The following is a 12,396-nucleotide window of genomic DNA, read 5'->3' as shown; positions in this document are numbered from 1 at the left end:
TTAATTTTGATTGTATAGCACAAATATTCAAACCCAGAATTGCCTGAGAAAGTGTTTACGTCCTAACACCCACTGCTGCTTAAAGTGTGCACCACGTCCTCTGCTTTCTGGTCCCCTGCCCACGCTTCTGGAACTTTATGAAAGCACCATCCCCCCATTTCACATAACACTGCCAGATTACGGTCACTTGAATTTGCATGCCGTTACATGACTCTTACAGTGGCCATCTTAGTTGAGGCCGTCTTAGGTCAGTTGATGACTTCCTGTGTGTCTACTGGGAGAAAACAGGCTGCAATGGGGCTTTTTCCTGAAATGCCCACCCAACCAGCTGCAAACGGATCTGGACTTGGTCCTCCCAGTGACCTCTCTGGAGTACATTCTGACCCCATGATGCTGTTCCTGAGTTTCTTCGAACCTTTGATGTGTCCAGCTGGACTTTTCTCACAATTTCTGAAAAAGTAGGACTTAGAGAAAAAGTTTGCACTTCCAGACCTCAGGAGGACTAAGACTAATTACCTAAGTCAATATGCTCAAATTGGCCCAACTCCGAGCTTTCTGCCACTCGAAAAGCAGACCCTTGTAGCAAGCCTCTCTGGCTTCTATGTGACTTTCCTGGATACAGCCTGCAGCCTTGTCCTGCTGGAGGTTTCTGAGCTCCAAAACAAAGACTAAGATCGAACGAAGAAAACCTGACCGGGCGAAGGTGTGAAAAGTATCCAGCCAACAAGAAGACTTATCAGGTCTGAAATTTGAACTTTTCTTGCCAAAGCTTCAGTGGGACCTTGCCTAACAGACGTCCGCGTCCAGATTCAATAGACTTCCTTGGTGCTGTTTGCAACATCATCCCGCTGGAGGTCTACGACTTCCATTACTGAAACTAAGTTAGAAAGTAAAATCCCAGACTGAAACAAACACGCTTGGTATAGCTGAATTGTACTTGATCACAGTTTGCCTGTAATCGCAGGCCTCGAAAAATCATTACAATTTTACTAGACCTGCAGATCTAGTGACATGAATAATCTACTCGACCTATTTGTAATGCTCTTGATACATAAACTGGTTTCAAATGATGCGATTGTGGGCAAATATTTTAATTCATTGTGCCACCATTTTCTTCATTATCACATATGAGAGCACCTTCAAATGTGCGAGTTAAGCATGCCTGCTGTACAAAAAACTTTGTTTGATTTAATAGTCTAAACTTTTTTCCATATATAATACATATCTAGCCACATATAGGATACACATGACCACTGACTTGCCTCTTAGTTCAATAACAGCATTGTCATCAGGGCAGGGGGAGGAATGTTACTCAAATCATGTTTAAAAACAATCATTTTTAATAAATACATAACTAAAGCATGAAGTGGTAGCATGCCGTCATTTGTAATCAGCAGATTTTACATTGAAATGGACAAAAACATAGAAATTGTTTCTGCAAATATGTGTCATTTGCACATCACCAAGTAAAGTGTTCTGGTTTGTTTTGCTTCGATTTAACTCTGTTTGCATCACACTTCTTAATTACCAAAAATTTGCTTTTGTAATTCCTGATATATTTTGAAATGTAATATTAATTTACATGCTATTTATATAAATGTTATGTGCGAGTGAAAAATAATTGACATCGTCACACAGCTCACTTGACAAAAAGATCTAACTCTAGTAAGAGAAAAATAAAACTAATTTTACAAGGAACAATTAGTTAAAAGACAAACTGACATTTGACCTCTTTCCTTGAACAAATAGCAAATGTGTCAAGATAAATACAAGATTTAATGGAATTTTTATTGCTCATATATTTTCTGAATGAACAGAACACCTGTTCCTTTTCAGCCTAAGTTTACTCACCAGATGGGACTAGTAGAGGCTAAAAATAGCTCAACCTGAGAAAATGTTACTCGCAATTGCGAGTGGGCACATAGGTTTTGAGGCCTAAATCGTAACTAGGTCCTGGCCACTCGCTAACAGTACTTTCTATTGCCACTTAAATTTGTATGGTACTTTATTTAAATCTTTTAATATTCATATATCCTGTTCACCTAGTTGGATTTTGCTGGTTTGGTACCATTGTTCCTATTAAACTCTTCTGTATTTTTTCATAAATTGGAGTAGGATTTTTATTGTGTTATATTTTTGATTTTAACTGTTTTGGCCTGCTCTGTGTCATTGCTATCATAGGTTGACCTCAGGTTTAAACTATTGAAACATTTGTCATGACATAACAGGTAATGAAAGTACTACTTGTGTTTGACTACCATCCACCTCAATTAAGCTTTCCCTTTCTTACAACGATGATTTGATATGAGACCAAATTGTTATGCATTTCAACAATCAGAGCATCTAAAAATGTTACGGGTAGATGCGGAGGCAACTTTGCAGGATGTTTTAGTGACTGCTAGGAAAGCAGTACTTTCAATAAGGTGTACCAAAGTGGTCTTAAATAATGCTACACAAAAACATCCAAAATACTTTAGCAAGGTTTCTCACAAAAAGTGGATAAACAGTGTGTAATTGGATAAACATGAGTGCGCCCACCAGAAGACATAGATTACATAAGAGGGACAGAAAAACACAAATGCTAGGAAGCCCCCAATATAAACATAGGGTGTCAAATGCAAAATGCAATAAATGTGGACGTTCTTCCTATTTTGCACACATCAAAGATGTCCTGCTGTGAACCAGAAATTGTCTGAATGTTATGTTGTAGGGTGTGCAGAAGGAAAGGGAAGGGGTAAAATGTATTACAGACAATGGTTCTATTAAGTCGGAGGGTGATATTAGCAATAACGTGTTGCATGTATGGGAAAACATGTTAGACTTAGAAATTAAGTTAAGAAACAAAACTGTATGCGAGATTGAATATAGGAGGAGAAAGCTTGCACTCATTTGCAGATTAGACCCCCCTATACACATTTTGCAAAGTTGTATGGGAAAGTAAATCGGTTTACGAAATAGTGTGAGAAACTGGAACCACCTGACCTAAGCCCAGATCATTTTACATGAGATTCCATAGCTAGGTTAGGTTATGGTAGCTCAATTATTGAATTTAAAAACAAAAAAGTGAAGAAAACCTTTCAGTGGCAGAGATATGTACATCTGTGCTGAGACAGATTCATCAGCGCTCTCCAGATATCATCCTAGACACCAACAGCACAGAACAAGCCCTATTTATGTGAAAGTAATAGCACTGGCATAAAACATTACACGTCAAAATGTTTTGTCTAAGTAACTGCGTGCTAAATTATCAGAACAAAACCAATTTACAAAGAAGCATCAATGATAATGACATTGAATCCCCTATTTATTCCACTGTTTAAGTAGACCAGTGTTCTTACTCACAGGCTGTCAATAACTGTACTCCTGAATAAACCAGTCCACAACAGGAGAGGTACACAATTGCTGTTGTATCATCTAACTGATCGGAGTCAAAGTAATTAGGGAGTATTCTGGTCACTCTAATATCCATTCGATGTAGGTACTTCATAAGCCAGACTTTATTCAAACTACTCAAGATAAAAGCATCAGATACAATGAATGTTCCAACATGTTTCGTTCTTCTTCTGGAACTTCTTCAAGGCTAAGTAAGTTTTACAGAGCTAATCATCTTCACTAGGTCACCCTGCAGTCTCAGTATAGTAAGCCAATCATATGTGAGTGCGAAATGAACTCAAACTTGTAGCTTTTCAGTTTGTTCACCATGTGTGCTACATAAATTGCTTTTAATGATATGTGTTTAGTATAGCGTGTCCGCAGTCTCCATTTCATCCAAAGTCTAGTAAGCTGTCCGAACCAGTAGGACAAATTCTCATAACAGTCCTTTAGTGCACTTCTCCCTTCGTTGAGCAGCTCCGCCTGCAGCTGCTGCTCTCGATCCCCCAAAAGACACACAATTGCCAACTGTCTGATCCTCAGGTCAGTGGTTCGAGGCCCTCCGCCACCCGCAGGCACCCGTCTGCACCTCATCCCTGGTGGCCTAATTGTACAGCGTCACTGCTCTGCTGCTGGACTGACATCTTTTTAATCATTTTTCTGCTTTCTTCTGCCTTTCTCTCTGCTTTTTTTCAACCTTTTTCCTTTTCTGCTTTTCTCCCTTATCCCTGCCATGCTGCTGGACTGCCCCCTGTCTCTCTTTTCTCTAATTGTTTCTGGCTTTTCTTTCTGTCCCTTTTGGCACTAATTCCTCTTTTCTCCTTGTGCACTTTAGCCGCACTTTGCGCCTGCATTTCCCCGCGGCTCAACTCCAGTGCCACTTTCCCACTTCCCGCGTTACCCGGCTCCCGGCTGTCCAGCCCCCCGTACACTACTTAATGGCACCCATCTGCACCTGTCTGAGCCTGGACCGCGACCATCGCCACAGACCCTGGTTCCTGGACCTTCCACCGATACGACGCCAGCACCCTCCTCACCCTCAACACCAGACACCATACTGCCTGCCACCTTGCATCTCCGAAGTACACTCAAGAGCCCTTCTCCTGCCATAACTGCAGCTGCACCTTGTCCCACCTCCTCACTCCTGCTCCCTGAGCCGCTCAACCGACCTACAGCAGACCTGACCGGCTCAGCTGCATCCTCCTCAACGTGTACTGCCTCCACAAACACGCCACTGAAATCTGGGGACTCCGACTCTCCCGACATCGCCTACCTCACAGGAGGAGGCATTGCCATCATCCACAAAAACAACTGCCGTCTGACCACCCACTTAGACGACCCAACGACAACAATGCAACACTTCCAGATCCAGACCAACCCCAACCCATGCCATCCTTGTCTGCAGACCACCTGGCTCCTGCCTGCCCTTCACAGAAACCATTGTCGACTTCATCGCCGCCCCAGAGTCTCGCATTCATCGATTACATTCTACTCAGTCACCTCAGCTTTCACATGGACAACCCCAATGACCAGAACACCGCATCCCTTCTGGAGAACCTCGCAAACGTAGAATTCAAGCATCTAGTCACCGCTCCAACCCATGCAGCAGGACACACGCCCGACCCAGTCTGCTCGGACAGCGGAACGTCACCACCAGCCAACTCCACAGGACCGACCACCACTGTGTGCACTTCGCCTTCAACAAATTCACTGTACACTAACGCCCTCACCTACCCCACCCGTAGCTGGAACAATGTCACCGAAGAACAGCTAACCACCTCCCTCAGCACTAACAAAACCGCTGATGCAATACCGCTGCACGCAACCTCCACCATTAGATCTCCAACTGCCACGACACTCTGGCACCCGGCAAGCAACCTACCCCCACCCCCCCAAGAAAGCCAGCTGATTCACTCCCGCCCTCCAAGAGACCAGACGCACCTGCAGATGACGAGAGAAGATATGGAGGGACAAAAAAAACTCCAGAAACCAACACAACCTTCAAAACCGCAACCACCCACTAAGCTCCTCCTCAAAACCACAAAGAAAGCGGCCCACCAGGCCAAAATAAACACCAAGGAAAACAACAGCAGAGAACTCTTCGCCATCGTTGAGGAGTTTGCCAGGCCCAACAGCGAAACTACACGGACGTCCCACCCTCCCAAGAGCTCTTTGACAAATTCGGCACCCAACCACGCCACCCCCTAACAGATCCTGCTCAACTGGACCCCACTCACCACAGACGACACACTCAAGACCATGAAAAGCATCCACTCCGGAGCCCCCTCATACCGATCCCCGCACCACATCTTCCATAGAGCAGCCACTGCCATTGCCCCCGAGCTTTGCCACACCATCAACTGCTCCATCGAGACCGCCACCTTCCCCGACAACTGGAAACACGCCTAGATCAACCCTCTGCTAAAGAAACCATCCGTCGACCCGTCAGACCTCAAGAACTTCAGACCCATCTCCCTGTTGCCCTTCCCAGCAAAGGTCATCAAGAAGGCTATCATTGCCCAACTCTCCGAGTTCATCGAAGCAAAACACGCCCTGGACATCTCCTAATCCGGCTTCAGAAACAAACAAAGCACCGAGACCTCACTTCTTGCCACCACCGACGACATCCACTCCCTCCTTGACCGAGGCGAAACCGCAGCACTCATCCTATTGGAACTCTTGGCTGCCTTCGACACCGTCTCCCACCGCATCCTAATTATGAGACTCCACGACGTCGGCATCCGTGACAAAGTCCCCTGGACTGGATCAAATCCTTCCTCACTGGTTGAACACAGAGAGCCCGACTACCTTTATTCCTCTCTAAACCTACGAAGACCAGCTGCGCGTACCCTAGGGCTCCTCCCTGAGCCCCACCCTCTTCCATGTCTACATGGCCCCTCTTGCAGCCATCGCCAAGGACTATGGACTCAACATTGTCTAATTCGCCGACGACACCCAACTGATCCTCTCCCTAGCCAACGGGCCCAAAACCGCGATAAACAACTTCTATAGCAGGATGAATACCGTAGCCAGTTGGACAAACAGTTGCCTCAAACTCAACTTGGAGAAGAACGAAGTCCTCATCCTGGGACCCACCCCCTAAGCTTGGGTGACTCCTAGTGGCCCTCCGCACTGGGAACCGCGCCCTCTCCCACAGACCACGCAAGAAACCTCTGCATCATACCGGATTCCTCGCTGACAATGAACCGTCAGATCAACCCTGTCTCCTCATCATGCTTTCACGCGCTCTGCCTGCTTCGATAGACATTCAGATGGATTCCCACTGAATCCAGAAAAACGGTCACCTACGCACTCACTTACTCAGCATAAGACTATACTACAGCAATGCACTCTATGCCGGGTTCACCCAGAAACTCCTCTGGAAACTACACAACGTCCAAAATGCAACAGCTAGACTGGTTGTTGACTTCCCCGCCGCAGCCATATCACGAACACCCCTGAGAACTCCACTCGCTCCCAGTCAACAAAAGAATCACTTTCAAGCTGCTCATGCACACCTTCAAAGCCCTTCATGACGCAGGACCAGCAAACCTGAACCACCGCCTCTCATTCCAAGCACCCACCAGATGCCTCCTCTCTGCCCAGCTCGCCCTAGCCACTGTCCCTTGGATCCACAAGACTAGAACAGGAGGAAGATCCTTCTACTACCTCGCCAAAACCTGAAAAACCCTGCCTCTCAAACTCAGACAATCCCCGTCGCTGACCCAATTCTGGAAGGACCTCATGACCTGGCTCTTCAACTGAACCCCAGCACTCAAACGGATCATCAGCCCCCAACGCGTTGAGACCCTCATGGGTGAGTAGCTGCGCCTCATAAACACTGAATGATTGATTAATGCTCCAAACGTCTCTCTTTACCAGACTTTCCACAAGCCCAAGGCTTGCAGTAGCAGAGTCTATAGTATCTGCTGTGATGACCAAGCCTAGGTGAGAAACGCACCACTTAACTCTTCTTTACACAAGTTAACTTAGTAGCATAATTCTGTTAAACCCAACTGCCCACTTCTCCAATATCCCACACCAAATGTTAAGGTCAGCACACAAGGTAGCACACGCACAGGTTCACTAGGGAAGGATGGGGGAAAAGACAAGGGAAAATGAGAACAACGCAGATACATATATGCGGCTAAAGCATATTATGAATCGCTTTTATGTTCACTTATTAGCGTGCTTTGTGGTATTAATCTCCATAGATACTTAAGGTAAAGCGTGGTTACTCACTCAATAGACGGTGATTTATTTTATGCAATTTATTGAGCGCACGTTTACCCATGGGTGTCTTGGCGCTTTGACAGACAAAATTGAAAGGTTGGGCCCGGGAATGAAGAGATCTAGTAATTGAACAACCACGTCTTCAACTGCTCCCTGAATGATAGTAAAGTTGGAGCGTTTTTTAGATGTCCTGGCAGGGTGTTCCATAATTTAGCAGCAGCTACTGCAAAAGATCTATCTCCCCAAGTTGCTTTTTTAGTTTTGATTACTTTCAAAAGATTTGCATCAGCAGATCTAAGATTGCGTAATGGTCGATAGGGACAAAGAGCATCCTTAAGAAAGGAAGGTGCTTTTTGATGGATGCTTTTGAAAGCAATGCAGAGGGCTTTGAATGTAATGCGTTGTCTTATTGGCAACCAATGAAGTTTACGGATGGCATTGGAGATGGGCTTAAATTTTGGTATACCTGTGACGAGTCGTGCAGCCGCGTTTTGGACCAGCTGTAATTTGTTGACTACTTGTTCTTGGGCATTAAGCATGAGTGCATTGCAGTAGTCGACTCGGGACATTAGTAAGGTTGAGATCAAGGTATTTATGGTATTTGGCGGAAGGTAAGGTTGGATTTTTTAAATCATTTTAAGTGTGAAAAAAGAAGCAGAAACTATAGAATTGGCTTGTTGAATAAATGAGAGTTTGTTATCAAAGATAACACCAAGATTTCTGACCTTGGTGACAGGAATGGGCGGGGGGCCAAGATCTTGCGGCCACCATATAGAAGACCATGCAGGGGTGAGTTTCCCAAACACCATCACCTCGGTTTTATCCGAGTTAAGTTTCAGACAGTTTGAATTCATCCAGTTACATATGGCAACCATTCCTTTTTGGAAGTTATTAGCAACCTCCATTCCATTGTTATTAATAGCCAGGACAAGCTGTGTATCGTCTGCGTACGATGTAACTGATAGACGGTGAGCTTTAATAATCCTCGCTAAGTCCGTCACATAAATGTTGAAAAGTGTTGGACTTAGCGAGGATCCCTGGGGGACTCCACAAGGTAATGAGAAGGAGTCAGAAGTGAATGTGCCCATAGAAACTGATTGCTCTCGGTCTGTCAGGAAGGAAGCCAGGAGTGAGAGAGCATTAGATGATATTCCGACTTTTCCGACACGGTCGATCAGAATGGAATGATCGACCGTGTTGAAAGCCGCAGACAGGTCGAGTAGTATGAGCACCGCGGCGCCTCCTTTGTCAAGGATCATTCGTATCTCATCTGAGGCTTTTATTAATGCTGTCTCCGTCCCGTGTCCCCTCAAACCAAATTGGGAGGCGTCTAAACAATTGTTGGAATCTATATATTCATACAGTATTCATAATTTTCTCAATGATCTTGGATGAATAGGGAATGCATGCTATAGGTCTGTAACTAGTTACTTTGGAAGGGTCTAATGTAGTTTTCTTGAGTAGAGGCTTGATTATTGTTTTTTTCCATATGGTAAGATAAGTGCAAGATGAAATCATGGTGTTAAAGATGTCTGCAAGAGCAAATGAAATCCTCTCTGGAGCCATTTTAATAACCGAAGGTGGGCATGGATCATCTGGTGAGCCAGAATTGGTGGACATCATATGTTTGTGAATCATCTCAGGCGAAGTGTGACTAAATGAGAAATTGGAATGATTAGGGGTTGTGGAGGGGTTGAGAAGAGTGGATTTGAGTATAGTGTGAGTATGGGTCTGATGTGTATATTTAGTGAGTTTGTGAAAGTTGGAATAGATATCACAAACTTTTTCTTGAAAGTAGGTGGAAAGTGCATTGCACATAGGTTGGGAGGTTTCTACAGTGGAAGGTTTGTCATGGCCGGAGAGATGGGAAACGACCTGAAAAAGTTGTTTAATTGAATCTTGAGCTGATTCAATTTGATTATTAAAAAAGATGCTTTAATGATTGATAATTTGTATTTTTTTAGTTTTTCTTTGTAACAACTTTTCTCATGGAGGTCATAATTAGAACGCCACTTGCGTTCCTGTCGTCTACAACTTTGCTTTTCCAACCTGAGTGCTTCAGTGAACCATGGAGCAGAGTTTGAAAGTCTGTTAGAGGAACGTTTTTTTATGGGAACAGAGGTATCAATTGCAGTCTCGATACATGTAGTATAATAGATGGCTGCGGCTTCTGGGTCAGCGGTGTCAATTTCTTTCAAAGCGTCAAGTTTATTAGTAAATTCGGGGACATTAATATTTTTCCAGGATTTAAAAGTGTCCGGTTTACAGGATTTCGTATGAGTCGGCGTCAGAGGGAAAATATTGAAGCAGACAGCAAAATGGTCTGTCCATGTGAGAGGTAGTATGTGCTTTATGGTTAGGGAATTGAGATTAGAAAAAATTCCGTCCAGTGTATGTCCAGCTTGGTGTGTAGGAGAATGGACAAATCGAATGAGACCTGCTGCATTAGTTTCCATAAGGAGGGAGTGAGTATCTGGATCTTCCTTCCTCTCAAGGTGGAAATTAAAATCACCCAGAATGGTGAAGTTGTTTTCTCCAGGAATTGGTTCTAAAATATGACTCAAAGAGGACAGAAAAGTGGAGCGGGGACCAGGGGGGCGGTAAAGCAAAATACCTCAAAAGGAGGTAGAATAAGGAGTAATAAAAGTAAAATTCAGAGCCTCACATATGTTGATTGTTAGGGGTTCTGTGTGTAGACGAAAAGTATCGCGATAAATAATCGCCACCCCCCCCTTTTTTTTTTTTAGTGGCCTATCAAGTCTGATGTTAGAAAATCCTTCCGGAGTGGCTGACGTGAAATCAGGGTCCGATGTTAGGTCTCCCCAGGTTTCAGTGAGTAGCAGAATATCGAGGTGCCAACTATCAATGAAATGTGCAATTTCATACCTGTGTTTCGGGAGTGATCGAGTGTTTAGAAGGGCTAGTTTGATGATATGAGGGGATTTATTGTGAGGAGTAAAAACTGGATTTATTAAGTGGGGATGTTTTTGCATAATATGAAGAGGGCAAAGATGACAGGTATATGGGGCATAGTTTAGAGTATGTAGGTTAATCGGGGTGCAGTGAGCTTTATTGGTGTTTAAAGATTTTAAATATTCTGCATCGTAGAAGATTCTCACGTATGGTGAATCAGGAATCTGTGATCCAGGGGGGGCTGGCCCTAGGCTTGGGACAGGCGCAGACGGGCTTGCCTTTGGCGCGCCCGCTGCGCCCGTCCGCTGCACCTCCGGGGAGGAGGACCCATTTTATATTGGTCAGGGTGATCAGCTCACATACTTGCCAGCGCGCACAGTGGCACCACTGGTGGTTAAGCGAGCAGGTACTATCAGGTACTTCGTTCGTACATGTACAACTTTAATTTAGAAGGGATAGCACTGCTCCAATGCTTTTAATGAGAGGTTACTGACACATCTCAGTACCAAATAGGTACTGAGATGTGTACTCTGTAACAAGGAGTACCTGTACTTCAATATTTCGATTTCAATCACTGGGAACCACATTTTATTGTAAACATGTACTGCCCCTCACCCCGGCCTTCAAACATCGTTTCATAGCGTAGAAACCTCTTCAGCTAGTTAACTGAACAACTCATAACTTCTGGTCCATACCCCTCCCAAGAGAAAAACAAACACTAGATTTCAGTGTGCTCAATGATCCCTCGAAGACTTCCCTGAGTGCTCCCTCGTTTATTCTTTAGCAGAATATCTGTAGCAGATCCCCGTGTGGTAGGATCGTAGTACCTATGGCGGCCATATGAAGACTAAGTGACTTCCTCATGCTAGACCTGAACCTCGACATTAGCCCTCTCTTTAAGTGTACCCCACAACGTCATTGATCCGCCTGTGTACTGAGTAGACCTTCAAAACAATCCAAGTTCTCTACCGGAAAACTCCCAGTGAATAGTCATATACCAACTTCTAACTCCACTCCTAACCGTTGCAGACCTCACCTTGAACCGCTCCGCATCCCCACTGAAGCGCCGCACGTCAAACTTAGCCCCGGCTCCGAGCTTTCGGAACAGATCGAAGGCATCCATGCCGATACCAGCATGCTCCGGGGCAGTGACCAGCCAGCATGCGAGCCATAGAAACTAAAGAAGGACTACAAGAACAGGGCGAGTTTTTCTAACAAAGAACTAGAGCGCTAAATGACGGTTTTGGAATCCTTCACTGTGCTGCAAAGCTATCGTTTGTCACTATGTACAGCTGTACCTTAACCTAAAACCACACTTCCCTCCACGCATTTTAAACTGGTGTAAAATATCTTAATAAGTAACCAGAAAGCGTTAACCCTCTTTTTTGCTTATTCCCTGCAGAACGCCCCTTAGAAAATGCTGCACTGTAAAATTGCTAAAATAAGATGTTGACTTTGTTTCTTCAGTTACCATATCAGTTCAAGACATTATTGGAATGGAAATATAGGCTTAATTGTATTTATTTGTAGAGCTAACGTGAGTCATATAAATAACCAGTTAAAAGTATAATGACTTAATTTTTTATTTTGTGTGTTGCAGAAAAACATTAGTTAATATTGTTTTACATCTCAGCAAACATAAATATGATGTGGAAGAAGGAATACATTGGGAAGCATGAGTGAATGGTCTCCATTTGTGATCCCTTCTTCCTGGTTACAAAGCTTTCTCGTGCTTCCTAAAAGCCACTACAAATCTGAAGCAGCCCTTCTATGTTAAATCTTCACATGGACTAATACCCGTCCTCAGCCCTGAAATATGCAGTCTCCACATGAAACATTGCCGAATGTCTCATTCCAATAAAGCACAACGTTTTCTTA

At 44.3% G+C, this 12,396-nt stretch overlaps 1 protein-coding gene across 2 annotated transcripts in view; it reads right to left on the bottom strand.

The window, feature by feature from the left end:
• DDX52 (DExD-box helicase 52) overlaps positions 1–11,674 on the bottom strand; it is a 114,738-nt gene extending 103,064 nt beyond the window's left edge. The window contains exon 1 of one of the 2 annotated variants that reach the window (XM_078679772.1): positions 11,555–11,674. In XM_078679772.1, the coding sequence (XP_078535898.1) occupies positions 11,555–11,641 (87 nt within the window). In that variant the 5' untranslated portion in view covers positions 11,642–11,674. The remainder of the gene's footprint in view (positions 1–11,554) is intronic. The other variant, XM_078679773.1, reaches the window with a different exon arrangement.
• Between the last annotated feature and the right edge of the window lie 722 nt (positions 11,675–12,396).

The sequence above is a fragment of the Lissotriton helveticus genome, chromosome 3_1 (assembly GCF_964261635.1).
Source record: "Lissotriton helveticus chromosome 3_1, aLisHel1.1, whole genome shotgun sequence".
Classification (NCBI taxonomy): Eukaryota; Metazoa; Chordata; class Amphibia; order Caudata; family Salamandridae; genus Lissotriton; species Lissotriton helveticus.
The sequence above is the reverse complement of the archived record's forward strand: the minus strand, read 5'-3'. Positions and strand labels throughout refer to the sequence as shown.